Here is a 24,097-nt window from a genome sequence, read left to right on the forward strand (position 1 = left end):
CACGACTTGTTTTCCTGTCTCTCTGACTTTATGGAAAAAATACCATAAGGTTCTGCTAACCTGTGCCTATCAGGACAAGTTCTAATTTCAACTTAATTCTTTACCAGAATACAAGACTTTCCTAATCACAAGCAGATAACAATTTCTACACAAATTGATATTTCACATACCAGTGCACAAGAAATTCAAACCTCTTAAAATATGCTAACCTTTATTAACTTGCCTAAACTAATTATCTTCTGTCACCAGTTCTTCATTGTCATGACAATCAACTAAATCTAAAATTAGTTGATTAATCTAAAAATAAAATCTAGATTTCATTATTTCAGTGCCATTTATATTGTAAACAAAGAGCTAGAAAAATCTAAGCAAATGAAAAAAGACTATATATTTCCTAAAAAAAATTTTTTCTGAGAATTTGTAATTACCAAAATAAACACACTGTCTATCAGAATTATTAATGTTTGTACCTGTATTTACTGTTTCCTGATCAATCATGCCACCTTCAGCAAAGCCCTCCAAATCATCCAATTTCACTTTCTCCCACGGAATATAGGAAACTCCCAGATCCACATCCCAGAATTGCTTGTATTCTGTTTTCACACCTTTATTCAAAGCCCAAGCAATCTGAAAATAAAACCCAATCAGACAGTCTGGTAAATCATATAACCTGGGAACAGAATATTTCAGATTATTTCCTTCAAGTTTCTGTCACTGCACATAAATCCTCAGCGTCTACTAATTAAAAGTTTTAACAATGTTTGGATCTTAAATGAACCTGCAAGAAGTTTACTTGGCCTCTACAACAGGTACATGTATGGTGAATTACATCAGAAAGCTTAAATTTGTTCTACATTAATCCTAACATATATATGGGGAAATTAAAAATACAGCATTTCAAGGACTCACTCTAAAGTATCAAGCAGGTAGAAGAAATCCCTATAACATTTAACAAAATACTTATCTCTAAGACTAGTATAAAATTTAATATTAAGTGACCCAAATTGTCAGGTAGAGGACTTAGGTTGTATGTACATAAACTATGGTCCAGGTGTTTCCTAAAGATCAAGTAATTTTTCTACCCTTCATATTGCCTGTTAAAAGATGCATTTTACACAGAGAAAAAGCAGGTTACACCTCACTGCTTCATTCTTCTTCTCCACATTGTACATTTGGGTGAACAGCTGCTAAAAGACAAACCATCATAGTAGAATTTTACTGTGTTTAAAATGGACAGCATCCTTAAGATTAAAATCACATTACCTTAATAATTTTAGATCCAATTTTATATGACCCAGAACTAAGTTTCTGAAGAGCACGATATGCATCTTGTCTATGTACCATACAGACATAAGCACATCCTCTTGGGGGAATCATCTATGGAAAAACAGCAGTGGTTTTAAAAAGTAGGAAAATCAGTACTTCAGATTATGTAACAACACTAATTGTATACTAATACTATAGAAAGAAAGGCTTACACTGTAAGCAACTGTTACCTTAATTGGCCATATTAACAAGTTTGGGCATGGCGAAAACTTAAGAGTGATACTGGCAGGCTGCTTCAGTTACAACATTTTCAAGAGGCAGCAGCAAGCTGAAGAATGAGTGTTATAAATGACATGAAAAATTTGAACAAGGAGCAGACTGGGAGCTACATTATGACAACATCAGAAAAGCAAAGGTTGCTACCTCAAGCTCCAGATTCTCTGTGAGCTGAGCAATAACCTCTCACAGATAAGCAAAATAGTGATTAAAAGTATATTGCATTTTAAAAGGGTAGACTCCTCACTCCTGAATGTGATTTTTTTCTAATGTTTTACTGTATTTATGTATGTATAGCATGTTTATTTATTGTATGACATACCATGTAACCTTTGCAAGCTTATGCTAGCTAAATTGTCACATATGACAATCGCTTACATCTGTTTTAGTCAAAATCTTGGTGTGCTTTTACACTGTTTAAATACACATAGTAACATAACAAACATGTAAGATGACAGACTGTAAACATATTTTCTAAGAACTGCATTAAGATATACATTGTTATTCTAGCTACTTAAGCTTTGTGGAATGCGTAGGATGAACTATCTACAATATGGTTTGCTTTTGAAATATAACAGGCACTGGGACATGTCTAGTTGTTACATTACTTTCCTTAATTGATAGCCCCTGCAAATCAAAATGAGGTTTAAATGTCTGGCTATGGGGCTGGCTTTTTCACTTGTGAAACTTTTTAGAAGATTCTGTAAAGTCCCAAAAACTATTCCTTATAAATTACATATTTGAATATATTAACATGATAAAAAAACAGTAAAAATTTCATCTGAAATGAATGAAATTGCACAAGAAGCATTTTAAAACTGCTGAAACAAGAGGAAAACCCAGATTTCTCTCATGCAGATGTGCTGCTTTAGGAGAAAAATACTTCCTTTTGAAGCTGAATTATAGGCAACTGATGTACTACTCTAAACACCTGAGTCTAAATTACTCTAAGTAATGAGAATTGTATGTCCAAATTATAAGCATCTTTTTAATTGTCACATTTTAGAATAAATGTTTGTTTACAGTACAATTTCTTTTCTTCTAAATGTTTTATCAAGAAGGATTCAACTTAAGGAATCCTCTGTTTAGAAAGTAACCAAGAACAATGTGGATATACATCTGTAGGTATCCTTAGGCCAAGGAAAATGATACCTGCTCCATGACACATCACTAAACCAGAACAACCATAACTTTTTGGTTAAACCCTGGTTTAAAAACTGCATAAAGTGCTTGAGCTTAGGAAGAGCCTTTTTACCTTGAAGTGTACTGTCTTTAGTGCTTCAAAACAGAGTAGATCAAAACCAGGTGGCAAATATCATGGCCAGCATTTTTAACTGTGATAGAAAAGTCTCCTAAATACAAGTTTAAGCAGCTGTAAAGAATTCAGAGACATAGGCATGCTTAAGTTTCTAGTCTAATATTTCTGAAAAAGCATAGCAACATGCTTACTTACATTAATTGACTCTATTTGTCCAAATTCTTCAAACAAGTTTGTTAAATCTTGCTGTGTAGCCTTCTTGTCTACTTGACCTACCCAAAGAGTAGTACTGCAAACTGTCAAGAGACACATTCACATCAGTCAAAATACTGAATATTAGCTTATTAACTACTCTATAGCATGAACGTAAAAGGTTTTAAAACTACCCAGGAATCACTGCTAAAAGCCCAAGAATGGTAAATCTATTATTTGCTATATAGAGATTAAGTACATTAACAAAAATGATAAAGGGTTAAACAACACCAAACGTATTCACCACAAGCATTTATTCTTCTTGTTTCATTTTCTTTTAAACAAAATAGTTGTTTTCATAGAAATAAAACTGTAAAATTCTGTAGATTAGCAGCTAGGGCAAACTGAATTATAAATTACTTCTGGAAAAAAAACCAAAACACTTCTCTTCTACTTTCCATTAAAAAACCCATGCCTTTAGGATTCATGTCAATTTTAACAAAGTAAGACTAAGTTCTAGCTGGTTAAAAGTGTATTACAGAAACTTAATACAGCAGTATTATGTGCTGCATTTTCACCTGAAAATAGCAACAATACCATTAATTTACTATGGGCAAAAACCTGAAAAGAAATTTATCTGAGGCAGATCAGGCTGAAGACATGCATGACACTTCTGATTCTTTCAATTCCATCACAAGCCCAGAATCCCTGCCTTCCAAATGCCCCCCCATCCTCCTCGCCAAACACAAACACTCACTGACATGAGCTAAGACTTCCTTCTCCCATATATACATGGTTCCAATTCCTCTGTCTTCTAAATACTGCCCAATCTGTATGTGCAACTTGGATTTCTTGGTCTGCCCTATCCTTTACCAAGGAAACATTCATTCTTCATCATTAGCTTGATACATCACATCTCCTTTCTGTACCAATCCTGGTGCACCAAAATGGAAACCAGAGCTGTGCATTCTGTCAACTGACATTTTCAACTGACATTAGTACTCTACAGTGCTGAGAATGACCAGCTGTAAGATTTCTCTTGGACAAAACTTGTTCCTCACATGCTTGTAGATATCCCTTTTGTACCTCATGGTGTTAAACTCTAGGAAACAATTCTTTGGATCTCAGCAAGTAATAGTGGCTGTCACTGAACAAATTTCAAGAAGTAGAACACTTGTCAGGTGAATTACTTATTTATTTAATCACTTACCTCCCCCCAAAGTTTCCACACTTCACTTAGCCTACTTAACGTCTCCTTTAAATTTCACAGGACCTCAAATGCTGCTGCTGTTTGTTAGGTTACTTAACATCTCTGTCTCTCAGCTCCCAGCCATTCTGATTATAGCTCCCTGCCTTGTAGACTTCTAGGAGAAATCTATACCATAAAATCAATTTGTCTCTTTTCATGTGAAAAACCAGAGAAGAAGAGGGAAAAAAGCGCATCTAAAGTGCAATATAGTCCCAAGTTTAAAGTCACCTTGCGATGATATAAAATATTAATGTGAAGAGAACAGAACATTCTTTCCTTTACAAAAATGAGTTGTGAGCTGCTTTCTTGTCAGATAAACTATATCATTCGAATACACAAGATAAATGAAAAACTATATCAGAAGCAGTTTACAACCTATCTGAACAAAATTAAATTCTCAAAATACATTCCCTTTAAGCAACTGGGTGGAGGAAGTTATTTTTTTCCTTACTACCTTCCTTTTTTTTAGTATGTAAATTCTCTGTGGAAATGAAAGCAGTACACAGCAGCACTCTGCAGAGGCTGAAATCCACTTGATTTTTGAATACTTTCTTAAGATACCACCATTATGGTCTGTCTTACACTAGCAAATTCTACCTGCTTTGGTGCTACATTCATCTGAAAATCTATTTAAAAAACAATGTAAATGTTTTAAAACCCGGGCCTCTAAGATTTCCATCAAAGTGTTTGAAGTGTGCACCACACACTTTAACATTTTAACAATTTTCAGACCAACTGCTGGACACATTCAAACCCCAAGTTAAAGACAGCATTAAAGAGAAAAGATTGTAACTTAGAGACAGCCCTTGCTGCTCTCTGTTTAGAAGCATAATCAGTGGTGCAAATGTGACTAAAAACATCAGTAGAAGAGTATTACACTTGTTCTTGTCTAAGATGACATTATGTACCTAAGCTGCAAGAAACATCAGATATTAAACTTATACATATATAAATAGTCAAGATAAATCTTGTTCTGGAAAACAAAGCCTTTTTTCCATTTAATCCTACATTATTAAAGCACTACACAGGTACTACATACCACTTAGTGTTTTTGAGCGTATAGGAGGCAATCCCTTTTTCTGACGTTCCTTTTCCCTTTCCCGAGCCCTTCTTTCACTGGAGTACGACCGAGATGACTTTCTCTTCCTTTCTCTTGATCTTGAACGTGAACGTTTTCTGTGTTTCCGCTTACGAGAACCAGACCGCGATCTAGACCTTCGTTTTCTTGGTGACCTACAAAATACTTAATTTTAGTATGCTGAGTTAAAAAAAAAATACTCTGATTTAGTCATCTTTTAACTATAAACTTTAGGCACTACACAGATATTTCCATTATATTCACTAAAACTACTTCAGGAAATAAATTTAATGCCGTTTGGATGAGGAACAGAATATACACCTTAAAACAAAACACATTCAAAATGTTCTGTATCTACAGTACCTAATTCTCTGGCACTGAAAGCCTGTCCAGCTGGCTAGTATTAGCTACTTCTGTAACCTGAATCGGTCTTAAAAATTTCAGTTAAATCACACACATAGCAAATGAACTGTAATACCAAAAGTTTGCATCTAATACACAATTATTTAATGAACATATCTTTTCTTTGCCAAAAGCTGCTTATGATAATTTTGGAAAATACAGAATTAAGACTGACAATCACAAATTGCAACTTTTTTTCAGAAAAACTTCCTTTACTTAATGCAAGGTAATTACAAAACCTTGAACGAGATCTTGAACGAGTTCTTGATCTTGAACGAACAGCTGATTTCTTTTCTTCTTGTTCAAAAATCTCTTCTTCAGCAATATCTTGACCTTCATCTATATCCATGTCCTGAGATCAGACATAAAAGATGTTCAGTAACACTTAATAAATTTACTCACAATACATATGACTTGGAATCAAATTAGTTTATGTTTTCTTTTCAATTTCTGTAATAAAATTTTAAAAAATTTTACCTGTTGTTGAATATCCATGGAATCATCTACATTTGCTTCTACTTCTAAAAACTGCTGTTGACTACTTCCTTGTGATGGTGACGCAGAGTGCTCTGAACCAAAATTTCCTTCTTGATTCTCCTCAGGACTTGCCTAAATAACAGTTAATAATTTACCATAAAGCCCCTTGCAATTACAAATGCAATACTACATGAAAATAATATTCCCATTTCTCATTAATATGAAAGCTGAACTGGATATCAATCCATTCTATTCCTTTTTATGCTATCATCCTTCAACACAAAACTTTGAAATAATTAATGTTTCTGATTACAAAAGATTAGTATCTATTTGCTAAATAACAAAACTACAGTACACACAGAGTACAATATTTACTGCTTCAAAACAGAAATTCACAGGACAAACGTAGCCATATGTACAGTGACCCTGAAAGACACCCACTTGTCCCCCATGCATATGCATTAATAAATGTTGATACTAACATAATAAAAATATTTGCAATACCAATTGAACTAGTTAAACATTTTACACTAGATAGAACTTTTTTACAGTGAATGATTTCAGACAAGCAATTACTAAAAAATAAGAGAGGAAGCTGTGCCATTTGTGTCAACATGGCAATTTCAAGAGATCTAACAAAATAAGCAGTTCTGAAAAAACACCAAAATTAATGAATGTGGAATACTCAAAGTGTTGATGATTTGCTAGAGAAAAAGCTAAAACAGCCTGTGCATTGCCTGAAAGTACAAGTTTGGAAAAAATATCTCTAAGGTACAAATAATTCAAGAACTAGAACAAATGAAATTAAAATATTCAGAAATCATATGAGAACAATTTTGATAAGCAATTTAAAATTTATAATCCATTACTGCAGGTAAACATTTCAGTGATCCTCACTATATTTTAATTTTTAATTAAACAAATCCTACATGTTCTATCTGCCCAGAGAATGACAGGAAGTTAGCAGAATGACTAGTAGTAACAGTTTTATCTTTATATGTTTTCAACATCTTATAACAAGTTTGTAAAAAAATATTCTACAATAATTCAGTTAATTTATTTGCCTTCTGACAGAATGTTTTGTCTCATTTTCCTTATATTTAATTATTCTTCAACCATCTGTTTCTTGGTATCAATGCCTACAATTCTTGTTGCTCCTTCTGTTTTTATCTTCTGTCCTCTCCTCCCTTTCCCTCTGCTACTCATCAGATGCCTAATAATTTTGTTTTGTGCTTTATCTTTCCTTCTCTTTCCCGTTCATCTTTCTCAATGAAACTTACACATGGAAATCAAGAAAATATTACCCATAACATACTGCAGTTACTACAAAGTAGTTTCAGCAGCAGTTTGTATCTTTTAGCTGTTATCAAAGTGAAAAAAAAATCCTTTCTCTCCATACTGACTAGACAAGAAGACTGGATCTGAAGGGAAAATTCATCAGGTCTTGTAATAGAAAATTAAAGCGTAAGGGGAGAGTCAAGTAAACATTCTACCCATAAATATATTGTAAACTTTTATTTTGCTGATTTTACAACAAGGTAGGCATTCAATATTTTTCTTTTCAAATTAGACAGATACTTTTTGATATGACATATCAAAAGCTCCTCAAACAGATCATTCCTCACTTTATTCTTTTACAGCGTTTTTAGTGTTTAGAAACAGAAATAGCCAGATATCCACCAAGACCCAAAACCATTTAGTCTGTAGCTATACTGTATATTCTTTTCCATTTACTACACTTAAATGAGAAATGAAAATAAATCAGTAAAATAAAGCAGTAAAGAAACAGTATTTAGTAAAAATTAAATCAATAAAGTCAGAAATTCAAAGCTTAAATGGTATTCTTGATTGAAAGCTGAACCCCTTGGCTCAGGCTGTGGAATAGATTGTTCAGGGAGGTGGGGGGTCACCATCCCTGGTGGAGTTTAAGAGGTACCTGGATCTGGGCTGGGTGATGTGGTTTAGTGGTTCAGGGGTTACAGTGGCCATGCTGGTTGACAGCGGGACTTGATGATCTTAAGGTCCCTTCTCACCCTGACTACTCAATGGTTCTATGACTTGGCCTTTCCACAGCTTGAACTAAAGTCTCCAACAGATGTTTGTTAAGTTTGTGATCCTTTGTCTTTTCTTTCAATCTGAGATTTCTATTTTCCTGTCAAACTATATCCAAATACTCCACAGGAAGTCCACTTCATACCTGGCCAGGATCAAGACAAAATACTTCTGTCTGTTTTGGTTTGCTCTTTTGTTTTTTTTTAAATGGGATCAGGAGGGAAAAAGAACATTTAAGTACGGAGGACTAACTCAGCAGAAATAAGTTATGTCAGCGTAGAGAGGACACAATTCATGTAGTTAAGAGGAAACTCGGGTCATCTCAAGCACCAGTTCTTAATGAATAATTTTTCAGGAAATACTTGACTATACTTTAGCTCAGATTCTTCAACAGAATTATTTCATCAATTATTAGTCAAGACATAAAACCCGGGGAAATTAAAGCTACCCACAGTCTCTAATCTGTCCTCCCCTCAGAGACAGGAGCATAATCACTTTATTGCTCATCTTATTCCTTCTGCAAGCACGGGAAAGCATTTTTTCCCCATGTAAAGAGCTGAACAGCCAAAGCAGAGTCATGTCTAACTCACCTAATGAGTACTCTTTCCTAAGAGAAAAAAATTGTACTCCCCACACATTTGGTTGTGTGTTTTTTCTGCTTTAAGCACTTTTTTCCACTTACCCCACTTACTCGGCAAGTTTCTGTTACATGGTCAGCTAGCAATAGACTTTAATTATATGAAAACTGTCAGTAACAACACAATTTTTTTTGTCCTGGAATATGCTTTTTTTAATCAGAGGAGAACATAAATTACTACAATAGCCACAAGATGGAGTTCTTACCTTTTGAGGCTGCTGCTGCTCCAGAAGCTGTTGTCTGAGATGTTCTAAATTTTGCTGCTGTAGCTGTTCAGCTAGTTGGTGAAAAAGTGAGTTGTTCACAGATTCTGGTACTAATGGCCTAAAATGAAATAACTTAAATTAAAAAAAAAAAAGCCTACAGTTTTTCTGTTTGTTTAAACAGTTAGTAAATAGGTCTTCACAACTGGGTTTCAAGTTTAACTAAAATGTAAAATAATGAGGACAATGGAGTTAGTTCCACCTTCTAATATCATCACTATTCCATCAACTGTATAAATATAACTATAAAAAACAAAGAACATACTATGTTTATCCTAAAGTAAAAAAGTATTCTGGAACACAGACTTACAGTAAAATGTGTATGTTAATTCAGAAAACTGTCTTTTCTCTTCCTACTGTTTTAGTGTACTTATGCTCTGAAATAAGTATTTTCCTTACTTAATCCTAATTTTCAACTAGCATCAGGCAAATTTTAGCCTTTTCCATAAGAAACATAGCTTGGTCTTACAATTGGGAAGAGGGAGTTTCCTTTTTAGGCTCTTCATTTTGTTCAGATTCTTCCCCAAAGTCAAACCTGTCCATCAGCTTCTAGGAGAAAACAAAATAAGCATTACTAAACCTTCCTTATATGTCCCTTTATGCATATTTCCTCTTCATTAGGAAGATGCTCTCATTTCTCAACTTAAAAAAAAAAAAGTTTGGCAAATATCCTGAATAGAAAATTAAGTGGCATACTATTATTGTTACCAAACTCTTGACTGCATCAAATTTTGGCCCAGTTTTCCTGAGCTCTGCTGCAACAAGTACAACCACATGTTCTTTTCCACAGTAACTAAGAACTATTTTGGAGTAAAACTTAAATAAAGATTAATTTTTTGTAATGGTACCTTTAATTAGAAGAAATTACTACGAAGAGGCCAACTATTCAATCCTTTGGTAATCATCAAACTGCTCTGCTCATATCAAGAGAAGACCTACAGCTTGATTACTTCACAAAGAATTACTGTATTTTCACACACATGTGTCATTTAGACAACCTGAATTCCTTCAAATATACTGCTCCTTGAAAAGAACTTCTCAATACTCTGCAAAAAAAAATCAAAGCAAGCAGTTATCATGTAAGAGGAATAATCCTTCTAATGGATAAAAAGAAAGGTATCTGACAAGGAGAAAAACTTGGATAAACTTCCTGTGTTATCTGTGAAGATGTCTACACTGGAGTTCTGCTTAAGTAAAAAAGTTTGTCTATTAATTTTAAAAAGTTCAGAAGTACTTTAACAGCACCTTACTTTCTTGAAGAGAAAAACTAAGGAACAAGCATAAAGAAATACAACAGATGTTATTTATCAGTGAGATTGACTTTTTTCACTGTTTAATGAAAGAACCATGCTATTAAAGCCATGCCCATGCCTCTTTACACACCTTGGAAGTTTTCTGAAAAGCAGAGCTAATGCTATGCAACCAGCACAACTTTCTCTCAAACCTTAATCTCAGAAGAAAAAAACCAAGAGGATGAGAATGTATGGCAGTAATTTTGAAACAGTACGACAAAAACATCTTCAGCACAAAGCCAAGATGATTCAGTTCCCCATTTTCTTTCTCAGGATGCTCTATTTACTTTACTGGAGTACAGTAAGAAGAACGAAGCATAAGCTAACTAGACGATTGATCAATCACTGATCAATGAAGAATTTTTAGAACCACTTTTCCCAATATAAAATTTATGAGAAAGCAGGACTGAATATGTCTCTGAGAAAACACAGTAGAAACAGACCATCCAGCTTATGTGAGATGGGATGTTAAAACCCAGAACAACTTTCACCATATATACGTAATCCATTTACAGCAAGGTGATCGCCTTTTTTGTTTGTATTGTTAGAATATTTTCCAGTGAGGCACTTATAAAATGTTGTTGCTCTGAAAAAAGTTGTGCACTTCAGAAAAACAACCTCAAACTTAAAATACTATTAATCATCATGTATCTTCTATCATGACAAAGTAGGAGACAAAATAACAGAATATGTACTGTTTATACTGCTGAGAAAATAAATAAATAGAAACTAGTTACCAGTTCATGACAAACAAAGCAAACATTTAGATTAACCAAGGCCAGAGAAAACAAGAGAACTTCCAGCCAAGACAGGTAAATGTGCAGCATGATTTTTGTTTACATTTGGTTTAAGTAACATTGCACATACTGAAGCAAAAAATCTGAACTAAAATATCTTGATTTTTACATAGTTTGTAGAAGAATACTCTCTACAGTGAAGTAATAGAAATTAAACCAAATTAAATACTAGGATACCAAGTTTAATGTTACACACACATGCACATAAAAGGTGCAGAACCTTCCCTTATGCTACATATGTTACTTTAATTATGTAAGAAGAAAACGTGTTCAGAAAAAGCAACAGAAAGGAATAAAGACATGAAAAAAGGTTTTTATTAGAAATGAAACTAATTTTTTCATAAGAATCAGGATATTCTCTTTGGAAATTAAAAGAAAAGGAGTAGGGTAAATCCACATGTAATGTTCATCAATTTTTTTTACTGTAATACAAGTATTTGCTTCTATAGCAAGATCAGAAAACATGCACATTCGATGTTGCCAAAAGAATTTTTCACATATGAAGATTATTTGCAGGATTAAGTAACACAAGATACTACAGACTGAAGAGATTGAAAACAAAGGATTGGAAGAACTGCCAAATAGGTTTTTTTTAAAAAAAGATGAATACTTATGCATTCATCAGAATTATTTTCTTGCACTATTTATTATTTGTTATCCAATTCACAAACATGATGTCATGGAATGAACACTGTGCTTCACAGTTTCCTTTGGATCACAATACTAATAAATGTTTGGGTTTTTCATAAAAGCTGCCCTTTCTTTTATGTCTGTATACAAACATCTCATCAGGATGTGAATTCCTTCAATTTGCTTCAATTTAAGTTGTCCAAAATTCAAGACACCCACACCTACAAATAAACCAATCCATGGAAATGCTGGAATTCACATCTGCAGAACAATGCCATACTATAAAATACTTTCTGTATGTAAATAATACAGCAGTCCCTATTAACTGATGCCTTCATTCCCTGGGATTATGCCCTTCTCAAGTTGATGGTTACAGCTGTGGCATAGCAGAGTGCAGGCCATTCTTTTCCTGACTTATTTTTACAGCTGCATTACTTTCAATAAAAAGAGATTATCTGAGTGAAGAATAAAAAAGGGTTTTTTGCTTCTTCAACTTCCTTGTGCTTACTATTTATTCACTCCAGGACAATCCTACAGGCATTATGTACACACAAACTATTTCTTCCAAAGACAATAGAACAATGCTTATTTATTTCTTTCTTTAGCTAGTTAGTTATAATTCTTTGAGCAGAAGTTCTTCCTTTTTTTATTACAGGTATTATACTACTAGTCTGCAATTGCCTGCATGGTTGTTGCTCCCTGGCATGCAATAATATTAGTATTCTTAAATTCCTGCGTTCTGATTTTGTTTGTAGTTTGGTTTGGGGGTTTTTGCCCTTTTTTTGGGGAGCAGGTGGGTTGTTGGTGTTTGGTTTTTTGGTTGGTTGGTTTTGGGTTATTTGCAATGAAAGTTTCTTTACCTACAGGCTTATTTATTCACTTACATCACTTTGTGGCTAAAATTAAAGTTTTCTTGGCACATACTTTATAATGCAAGAAAATTACAAACAGTGTATATTAATTCCTGCATATTTTCCATTTATTACCTTGTAAGAAACAATTCTCATTGCTGTATTACAAAGGGTGCAGAAATATATGCCTTAACTTTGCTAAATCATAAATCAAATCCATTACCATATTCAATAACCTTTGTGGGTCTTTTCCAACACTAGATATTATACAATGGGCTATTTAGCCCTAAACACTTTATAGTATATTAACGTATTTTTAAAATGTCCAAAGTCAAACAATAAAATCCAAAAGAATTTCTAAATTTAAAAAAAAAAACACCTTTTCAAATTTCTATTATTTTACTTCTACCTTATTAAAAGAGACACTCTGTTCCAGTGGATTAAGTGTGTTAGCAGCAGCAGCTGCAGCTGTGAGTTGTGCTGTGAGGGCCTGTAACTGGACAACGAGACCGGCATCCAGAGCTTGAAGTAGTGAAGGCTGAGGTTTCTGCTGCTGTATCTGCAGTGTCTGTATCAACTGCTGAAGCTAAAAGAGAAAAGATAACAAATACATTGAACAAGATTTTTTAAAGCAAAAAAGCAAAGTACAAAATACTTTTCCCCTTCCACTTAGTAAAAAAACTCCCAGGAATGAAGTATCATCTAACCTATGGCTATTGTTTTGTCTTTAATTTATTTACAGCAAATTTTGTTCCCACTTACTGGCTAATTTGTTTTCTGGGGCTGATAAGATAGGCAGATGCTTCTTCTTCCTAACTTGCTCTGACAGGTTTCATGAGGATGTCAGTCACCACTCAGGATTTCCTGCTTTCTAGTGTTCCCCCTCTTCTGCTTCTCCAGTTTGATTCCTTTTGACCTGAAAAAAATCTGTTAGCCTATTCCAGCTTCCTAAGGGCCCACCTAAATTAGGATAATCTGTGTCCTGTAACAGCATTTGTAAGGAGAAAAGAACTGCACTGTGGCAAGCTCCACTTTACGCCAATGCAACCTGTTCAATAGGGAGAGCTTGCACCTGTGTCCCTGCACAAGTCACAAGTGAAATCTCAGGGTGAAACTCAGGTGTGGGTTGATGGAATGCAATTCTCCTGCCATGTTAACAAAACATCAAAAGCAAATGTACAAACCAATCACTTGGTCTATCTTGATGTCCTTACTTCAAATTCCTATCTGTATATAATCTTTTAGAGAAGCTGTCCTAATGAGGAAATAAAAGGCTTTTTCATAGGGAGATCAATTTATCTGTTGGACAGGAATGCTCCCATAAAACTGTGCAATTTGCCTTAAGAAAAAATATTAGCCCTGTTGAAAGCTCTCCTAAACCACTGTGGAATTAGAGGAAGCAGTTCTTTGACATTCCTCGAGATATATCTCTAGAGTCTTATCTTTAGATATTTGTAGAAAAAAGGTTGAGTAAATTCAGGTAGTTCAAACTTGCTGACATAAGTCCCTGATTACCCTTACCTTCAATATTCCAACCACTTATAAGTTTCCCCCCAACCCCTTATAAGTTTCCCCACTAAACTCTTAAAGGGTTCAATCCCTCCCTTCTTACTAGCCTCACTAGAAACTTCACAAAGTGAATTTCTCTTCCACGATGCAAAAATGTGTGACCCTTTTTCAAGATAATTTTAGAGTAACTTTCTGATAATGTGAAACCATTTTCCCTATTCTTTTAAAAACAGTTATACAGATTTCTTATACAGCAGAGCCTCTGAAAAGGCTTCAATTGTTGTTCTACCTCAGCAGGAGCTTTCCCTGATTACTGCAATAGGCAAAGCTGAAGAGTTCTCCCCTCACCCCCTTTTGTCTGATACAGCTGGTCCAGCCTGTGCATTGCTCTCAGTAGGAAGGAATCAAACTGAAGAGGCAGAGATGGAGGCCCTAGAGTGGAAAAATCCTGGGTGGGCACCATTCTTGCTGTTTTCACATTCTTGCTGGTCACATCTTTCTTAGTCAGCCCCTTCTTATGTCTAGACTCTCAATTTACCTACACACATTCTCACCAATAAAACACAACTGTAGGATTAAATCAAGGTCTTTGGAGCTGGGGAGAGGCTGTGGCAGAGGACTGGTTTGAAGAACAAGAAGAAAAGAGATGGACAGGATGTAAGCAAATATCATAGTTCCTCTACCAATCCTAGACATCTGCAAGTACATATTTATTGTGTACCCAGTCTGTCTCTTCCCTTCTGCTTAAACTATTTTGAGCTAAATATCCAAATGCTATTTCTTTGTGATCTGCTGTCTTTAAAATTTTAACTCCCTTCGCATCTTCATTTTTTTCTCTTGCTTTTCTTTTTTTATATTCTTTAAGCAAAAATCTTTAAAATTACCTCACTGACTTTCCATGTATTTACCATTCTCATTTCATATCCTTTCCTTTTTTAAGAACTAGTCCACTATCTTTCCTTCATATTTCTCAAAGTATCCCACAAACTCATTTTGCTTTACTTTTCAGTGACTTCATTTCTTCCAGTGTAAACAGATAAAAATGTTCCCTCCACTTGACTTCTGAACAATTACAGACAACTCTAGCTAGCTAAATACTGTAAAACATTCTCACTAAGTAAAGTTGTTATTGCCAGCACCAGAGCTTTCACTGGCCACTGCTTCTTATTCATATGCATGAGATTTTTGTTTAGTATGCCAGCAGGTAAAACAACCTCAGTCCAAATAAAAATCACAATGCCAAAGTTATGCAGGTGCCATAGCTCTAGCACAGCCTGAAAAAATGATCTACATTTTTACAGAAAGCCAATTGTGTGTGCTTAACTTATGTAACCACAGGTTATGAGGGCAAGAAGTTCTTGTGATGCTGGAAATCAAGACATTTTTGGAGTTGAGCATTTAAAGATTGAAGAACATAGTAACTTCCAAAATCTTATTTTTGAATGCTGCAAAATAAAATCTATGTTTAGCTGATGGAAAGATAAAAAAAGGAATCAATATACAGTACACTTCCTGAAGAAGTTTGCTCCCATTCTGTAATTCTGTACAATGTTTAGCTCTTCTTCAGGCATCCAACAGAGACATATGCTTTAACTGGCATTCTAATTCATACCTTTATCCATGAAATCTTATTGTTGCTCTTGATTTAGTCATCTGCAATATATCTGTACTTGTCATCTATATAGACAAGCATGTATTACAGACCATCTTATCTGAAATCACCTTCTGAGACTCTTTACGTCTTTAAAGGTGCTGGCTTTAAACAGGGCTGGCTACAAAAGGCAACACGGAGTTTTAACTGACCTTGAACTTACTTGTCATGAACAACCTCATGGGAAAGTTAATATGGACATTGGATATAAAGACAAATAAGAGATACACATGAAAGCATTCCTTACCTGTACCTTAAAGTCACAAAGTATTAGACAGTCTACAGTGTCTACAGTGTAACTGTCCACAAAATTACCTGTTGGCCTTGAGGACTCTGTAAAATCTGTGCAACAGCGGCAAGGGTGTCTGTGTTAGCAATCTGAGATACCCAAGGATCAGGCAAACTCTGTGCCACATTGGCTGGGGTAACTGGAGTCACAGGTGTACCTAAAAAAACAGAAAAATCAGTATGCTAAAATTTCACACAGAAAAGAAAAATAGTGTTAGAGAAGACAAAAGCCTGCTGTTATTAAACACTGAGAAAGCACATCAATTGAAACTACTTTTCTGACATACACGAGAGCACACAGAAATAATACAGCCTCACATCAACATTCCTCAAGTAGCAGAATGAATTAGTGTTAGTTGGGACTAGTGGGACTACTAACAAATCACTGATGAAGACAAAATAAATAAGTTTCACACAGTATTCCAAAATATTCAGTGGAAACTACATATACCAAAAGATAATTGTTAGCAATCTACTTGTCAGCTAGTCCAAATCTTACTGGACTTGCACTTTATCCCCAGGAAGAGTCTTAAAGATTCTACTAAAAATTTCAACCTGCATCAGCTGGATTCATGAGGATTGCTTGTTTTATTGTTTTTTCTCAAGAGAAACACTGAGACTAAATCAGCACTCTGATAATTAGTTTCATGCCATAATCCAGAAGAATCCTCCATATCCACAAATACTTTTTTATTTATAGCTCAGAAGTAGAGGTATACCAATGAATGCTAAATATAACTAGATTACTGCTTTGAAAGTCAATTTGTATCAGAATTTAAAAGTTATGATTAAAACAATTCCAACTTCAAAAGAATAAATTTTGATGAAGTGAAAAGTTAAAAATCCATTTTCCTGCTATCTACCTACATAAGTAAGGCAGATGCTCAGAGCACAAAACGATCAAGCCCACTTTTATAATAATGTTTTCCTGTTTCCCTGATCTTGATACTGTTGGTAATATAATTCTTTCTAGCATTCATCTGAGTGAGATATGCATGTTAACAGGCAACATACCAAAGCTGACAGAAGTGTTTTGGTTCAAAGTATGACTTCCATCTGGTTTTGTTTACCTGGTGTATTGTTGCTCATAGCAGCCGTAGTGCTGGGCAAGACAGGGGTCACAACGGGAGGAGGAATTCCTGCTGCCATATCCAAGAGAGGCTGAATAATTTCACTCTTGAACACATTATTCTTCTGCCATAAATTTAGCACTCTAACAATTTTACTCTAAAATGAAGAAAAGTTAGCAAAAGATCTGAGTCATGCTTATTTTTCTTGTTATTGATCATGGAATTCTTAGCTAGAAACTTTAATCTGTCTAGACTAAAGAACCTTTAGGTTTGCAAACAGTAAGGACAGCTAAACCGGGTCACACCAAAGATGTCTTAACTACAAACCTGAGACTGATCCTAGGCAACAGCAAAGAGCCACTACACACAGGTGATAATGTTCTCTCAACCAAATATGTGCCTTTAGTTTTGGAAGATGACATGGAAGGAAAATTATTTTAAGGAAGCATCTTAAAGCATTACTAATAATTAAAATAATGAATTATTAGTCTGCTGATTTTTTATAGTTAACATTTATAAATGCAATTCTGTTCTGCCTGTGAACCCTAATCATTTAAGTGCACTGAAAAATGGGCATATACTTTTAAGACTGCTAAATATTTTTATTAGAAAAGCAGCTTCATATTTTGCAAGCTCTCTTGACGAAGTGAGGAATTTAAAAGTTTAAACTGGAACACAATAACCTGCCTATTGAAAATACATAGCAATATTAAAAAAGGTAGATCATGGGGAAGGAAAAAAAACCCCAAATTAACACCTCATACAATTCCATTAGTTGTAACTCATTGTGCAGCTTACATTTCTATTATATTTTTTTTATTACAACAGAGGCATTCTATTACATCACAAATAGATCATCATTTTGATCTGCTTCCAATCTTTTTTTCAATGAGTTTAACTTCCACCAAAAGGAAATATTTTCCTCTGTTTTGGGAAAAAAAAAAATCAGTTGCATTACAAAGAGCAGGAAATTCTTCATAGAATCTGGTGTTTGCTGTCACAAAGGTGGTTTAATCACTTGAGTTCTATAAAATCAAAACACAGAGCACTTAGCCACAGTGTTCAAAACCAAGAAAAAGAAGTCTGTTTGTCCAGAACTACAAGAGGATCCTTAACTGTAATACAGAAGTGTTGAATTTTCACTGCATGGAAGATGCAATTTAGAGTTCCCTTAAAGAAATCTCTGACGGTTTCCACTCAGCATTTCACTATCTGAGCCCTTCTTCTTTAGAGTCTGTATTATAAGCAGTCCTTGTCAAGTCCATCAGTGGCTCTAACTGCCCTCATCTCTCCAGAACAGGAATACAAAACTGTTTCTGTGGCTCCATATCTACCCACACCTTGCACTTTCTCTGGGCCAGACAAAGGAATCTGTGGGGTTTTTGTTGTTACTTTAAATGAAATCTTACTGCATTTCTGTTTGATTTAAAAACAAATTCTACATTTGCTTGTATAAAGACAACTGCTGTGTTTCTCCATCATGCCTTTCAATCAGATTAAACATCAAAATATTACAAACCAGGTACACATCTTGGTCTCTGACAGCTCAGTTTTTTGCTAGGCAATGTATAGGATAACTACTTTCATAGCACAAAGACCCTCCTATAATATTGAATCCATATGCAGCACAGCAGCAGCACTTAGGACTGAAAAGTACAGTTTTATGCTGAGGTGAAAAATATCCTAGAAATGAACCTGACAGGACTTTTGTGGACCCTAAATAGCCTAGGTTTTACCATCTTTCTTCACATCAAACACCTCTAATGCAATATATTAATTGCCATGCATTGAAATATCACAGGCAAATAGTGCAATTTCTTAGCCAATAAATTCATTATGTATTTTTTAAACTAGACACAAAATAAATACTTGCATCCATCCTTCATGTTCTAACCTCTCCTTCTTCAATACATCAGGGTCTTTCTGTATTAGTATATTTCCCAAAGTAGCAAGCTAAATGAGTTTACAAAACACACTAAAAAATATAAGTTAAAAAATGGTGCCTATTTATAAAAAAAACCCACAGTAAAACACTGCAGAATTGAAGCAGCGCAAGTTAATCACACATATAACCTAAAACCAGATTGGAAACATGTCATTTAACTTAAATAACCTGTTCAGCAACACCTCAGAACTCAGTTGCAGAAGAGAAGACAGACATCCTTAGCCAAGTTTATCCAACCAAGCAAAATTTCCAGGTCCTGACACATTTTCCTGCAGTTGTCGTAACTACTCTAAAAAGGCAAGATTCCTAAGATAAAACAATGGCTGAATGTGCCTTAATCACCTTCCATGGATGCCTTGGGTTTTCATATCTCTGGTTGAAAAATACAGGTCTAGGAATGCATGTAACTATTTTAAATACAACTCTTCCTGTAGCATCCAGCCTCACTTACTACCTTACCTAATGACTCTATTACACAAATTTCTGTGAAGACAAAACCCTTAGAATCCTCCACCTTTCTGCAGTTATTCAATAATAATATTTTACAATATTTTACAACTAAGGGACAAATATGAAGGAAGTTAAACTGCCTGCTATTTCCAGCCAATCTTTTAGAAACAGAATTTGGTGGCTATCTCAACTATTGTGATCCAAGGGAACACCTGAACTAGTGAGTCAAACTATACAAGTTAAACCTTATTTAGCTGCTGGATAATCACAGAATTAAGGGAAAGACAACCTTTTCAAAACTCTAATTAATCTCATTGGATGCATCTTTCCAATCCCTACACTAAGACAAGCAACATTAAGAAATACATATACAGGGCAAGTTTTTAAGTAGATCCCCTCCAGCAAGTAGAAAGTGAGATGAAAATCTTTATTCTTTATAGATGATATGCTAAATACTGTTTTAACTAGAAAGATCTGTAAGTGGTTTACCTTGTCATCACCAGGACAACGGTACAAGTTCTGGAAAGTGCTGATGATGTTATTGCTGAATCTTGGTGCAAATACATCCTTTTCTTGTCCAAATTGATGCCGGGACTGTCTCACAATGGAGTCAATGACATACAGACCAGGCACCTTGTACTCTGGTTTGCACTATAAAGAACAGTAATTTAAAAAGAGCATAGGTGAAAAATAACCAAAACCATTGACGGCAGAGTAAATACAAACAATCCTCTCTAATTTTTAAGTGGGTCCAAGTATACTGAATTGTTCTTTATTTTATAAATTGTCCTGGAAAATGAAGCTTTCTCAAGTAACATCCAACCTCTAATGTTTAAATTATCACATCTATATGCATTCTGAAGATATGTAAATGGTATGAAATCAATTTCTTACTGCTAAAGAATTAACTTTTAAAAATCTATCTATTAAAAAAATTAGCACACAAACCACATATCCTTTTAAAATGTACACTCTATTTTAAAAGTACTGCATAAAGCATGACCAAATAATGATCTTTATGATCAAAGTAAACATTAAAGTTAAAATTTGTTTACTTTATTTTACACTGTTGTAATTAGGGTGTGGTATATCCTCCCCTGCAGCAGAAAAACATATTTATGGGGACATCTGTTTGGTTGAGAATATAACAATATTTATTTTACAACTCCAGAAAACTTGCATAATTTACAAACAGCATGATATATTTATAAGGCATGTCTGCTAATTAAAGGACTAATTAATTATGTAATTTTACTTTCTTAGCAACTAATGGTAAAATTTTTGTCTTTTAACTGCAAAGTAATTGCACCACATTACTGCAACCAGTTTTAAGACAGAACAAAACATGGTCCAAAAGTATAATGAAGTCATCATCAGAATATATTATGTTATGGATTCATTTAATAAATATTGGGTGTATATCACACAAGGTATTATGGAAAACATGGGAAAGGACACCCTTTTCCTCTCTGGTCCTGTAGATATATTATGCAACACACTAAATTAATAATCCTTAATAAAATGCCAAACAAACACTTCAGAATATTAATTTTACTATGCCCTAGATACAAATGTTCTGTTTTGAAAAGTGTTGATTTGCTAACAGTTGCAACCTTTAGAAAGCCACCTTTCTTTAGGTTCTAAACATGGTTCAATGTATTTAAGTAAGGCACTCTTTATTTTTAGAATGTGTGTGACATCCTTTTAGGAATATATGTGCATCATTAAGCTTAAATTAGACATAATACACTGTCTTCAGAAAATCACTTCAATGTATTGTAGCCTCTGAAATTTTATTTAAATTATTGAACAAGAGTATTCTGCATACAGAGCAGACAGGTATATAACTTTTTTATTCAAATTAATAAAGCTCACAGAAATTCAAAAAGAAAACTCAGGACATGTATTAGCTGAAGTATTTTAAAACATGGCACATAAAGAAAGCAAAGTATGACAATAATGTAATAATATAGATTATATGGAAAAGGCAATAAAATACAAGTAAAAAATTAAATAAAAATTAAAACTGGGGCAGTGAACATGCATATCCCTAATCTCAGATGGAACAGCCTTTACACACAAATATTTACTTATTTCCTGGGTGAGTAATCAATAATGTAATTTGATTACTCAAACAAATTAAATCTGGCTCTCCAATGGAATAACCTCACATATACAAAATGTGATCATTTGACACCTGAAGTGATCTTTTGCCAAAGAATAAAGCAGTTGACCAAAACAACAATAGACCAGTGAGTTAAGTGGCACAAAATTAAGAATGTCACGAGCATCTATTTTATCTGAAGTTTCAGTAACATCATGAAATTACAAAAGAAAATACTGGAGCTGTGAAGGATGAAGAGCAAACTATCTGAGATGGCATTGACATCATTCTGGTCAAGTCTACAGCAGATTTTAATGGAAGATTTAGTCATCTTGAGCTTTAACTTGAAGTGACTGCTTGCAGAAAACATCCAATTAGTCTCTCCAAACATACAATTTAAGTCCTTTAATATCAAATACCTAGCTTTCATCTGCTTATCTCTCATTCTAGTAAAGCAAAAAGTTCTTATTTAAAGTTATTAATAAGTTGCACATTTCACTAAATTGCTCATGAAATAATTAAAAACCCCTCAGCAAGACCACCAAGGGGAATCATCTAATCAGGGCGATCATTAACAAGGTTATCAATAAAAACATACATCTGCCTTCTCTAACCAGCAATGACCAGCGCAGAACTTCCTCATCGAGCAGTACTGGACACTGAAGGCATGCAAAGATAACTCAAAGTGGCTTGTGGAAGGGTTATGAACAACCAGTCCCAATCCTGACAAATTGCCATTCATTCATGCAGAGTGTACAACTTCTCTTGTGCCTATGAATACTGAACTGCCTATCACATCCACTGTAACTAAAAAGCACTCTTGGAACTTAGACAATTCTGAGCTAATTTCAGGACATGGAACTGCAAAGTGTTACTGGTCAGAGATGAATAAGATGTATTCCTGCTCTTCTCCTCCTGTGTTTACCTGCAGCATTGAACAGGGATCAGAGGACAGTGATCCCTGTCTCAGAGATGGAAGAAGTCAGAGTCAAGGACCCAAAAGACAACTACTTGACAAAAAACTAGCAATGTTGATAAAGTATACTACCAGTCTTTACTACTGCTTTGAAACACATACATGACACTTTTTCACATAGGACTGATGTACCAGTACCTAATATTTAATTGATAAATAGTTCTGAGACAGATAAAACCACCAGGCTGAAGTTGAAACCTGTTTACACTGCCCAGCTGCTGTCAAAAGGCAACACAGAGTACACTGGGCAACAAGGAATAAAAGTTCATGAGGAAGAAGGGTTACTAATACAGAACAATTCAGACTGCTTTGTAAAAAGAGTAACAGAAGGAAAATTGCATCCAACATTGCAACATTAACAGCCTAACTTCTCTAACTTGTTTGTCAAAACTAAATTTCAATTTGATAATAATTTGCTGCTATTTCCAAAGAGAGAAGAAATTCAGTACCAAAATGACCAACTGAACAATCAGATACAACACAGATAAGCAAGGAAGACTCACTAATTTGAATCCATGCATTTCCAACTGGAAGTAAAATGCAGTTTTACCCAAGATTAATTAACTGTTGCAAGAAAAGAAAGTGCTATAAATTTCTTTGCCAGAAAGAATCTTTAAATTAATACTACCATCTTCCCGAAAAGTAATTCTAATCTAGCCATATATTTTTTTTTGTTTTAATTTACTTGCAAGAACCACCAACAGAAATGCTACATCTCCTGCTACAAAAAAGATGAGGCTGAAGGTCATCTTCCCTTCAGCTTTAAAATCAATGGGAAAACCTGGCAGAAAAGCAAAAGCAACTGTCACTAGCCAAACAACTGTCAATTGTTTTGCTGTTAGCTGTTCACTGACAGTCTCTTTTAACATTAAATAAATACACACAGAAGCAGTCCTAAAACAGTGCCCACAGTAATTCAGATCAAATAACAAAATGAGAACAAAGTATTTGTCATTCTGCATCATGGGTTATGATCTGCTGCCAATTATTAGCAGAAACTGAATGCCACTAAAAATGGAGATAAACTAATTTATGCTAAAAATATTAATCATATGACTGACTTACCTTTTGAATGAACTTCTCAACACTCTGTACAACATGCTTGTAGAACTGAAAAATACAATAGTATTTCAATAGAGAAAATATGAAGATGCATATATTTGTTCAAGTATGTTGCTATATTGATAGCAAAACCAGAAGCAGAAACTTTGGATTATTAAATAGCAATCCAATATCTACAGCTGAACATGCAATCTTCCTTAAAACACTTAATAGCCTATAAAAGAGTGTTTCTTCTTTTTCTTTAAGATTTTTTTACACTGGATTTTTTGAATAGCATGCTTATTTATTGAGAACAAGGAGAATAATCTAACTGTTCCACCAA

General features: G+C 34.3%; 1 protein-coding gene across 5 annotated transcripts in view; it reads right to left on the bottom strand.

Moving 5' to 3' along the window:
- SCAF8 (SR-related CTD associated factor 8) overlaps positions 1–24,097 on the bottom strand; it is a 152,332-nt gene that overhangs the window by 106,453 nt on the left and 21,782 nt on the right. For 3 of the 5 annotated variants that reach the window (XM_071435027.1, XM_071435017.1, XM_071435008.1), the window contains exons 3-15: positions 23,779–23,823; positions 20,123–20,284; positions 17,239–17,395; positions 16,196–16,326; positions 13,130–13,306; positions 9,620–9,699; positions 9,094–9,211; positions 6,199–6,330; positions 5,961–6,073; positions 5,281–5,474; positions 2,996–3,096; positions 1,264–1,377; positions 471–627 (exon numbers count right to left, since the gene is read on the bottom strand). In XM_071435027.1, the coding sequence (XP_071291128.1) occupies positions 471–627; positions 1,264–1,377; positions 2,996–3,096; positions 5,281–5,474; positions 5,961–6,073; positions 6,199–6,330; positions 9,094–9,211; positions 9,620–9,699; positions 13,130–13,306; positions 16,196–16,326; positions 17,239–17,395; positions 20,123–20,284; positions 23,779–23,823 (1,681 nt within the window). The remainder of the gene's footprint in view (positions 1–470; positions 628–1,263; positions 1,378–2,995; positions 3,097–5,280; positions 5,475–5,960; positions 6,074–6,198; positions 6,331–9,093; positions 9,212–9,619; positions 9,700–13,129; positions 13,307–16,195; positions 16,327–17,238; positions 17,396–20,122; positions 20,285–23,778; positions 23,824–24,097) is intronic. The other 2 variants (XM_071435036.1, XM_071435047.1) reach the window with 2 other exon arrangements.

This window comes from Agelaius tricolor, unplaced genomic scaffold (genome assembly GCF_023055355.1).
Source record: "Agelaius tricolor isolate 1412-34295 unplaced genomic scaffold, bAgeTri1.0.p SCAF_1, whole genome shotgun sequence".
Lineage (NCBI taxonomy): Eukaryota > Metazoa > Chordata > Aves > Passeriformes > Icteridae > Agelaius > Agelaius tricolor.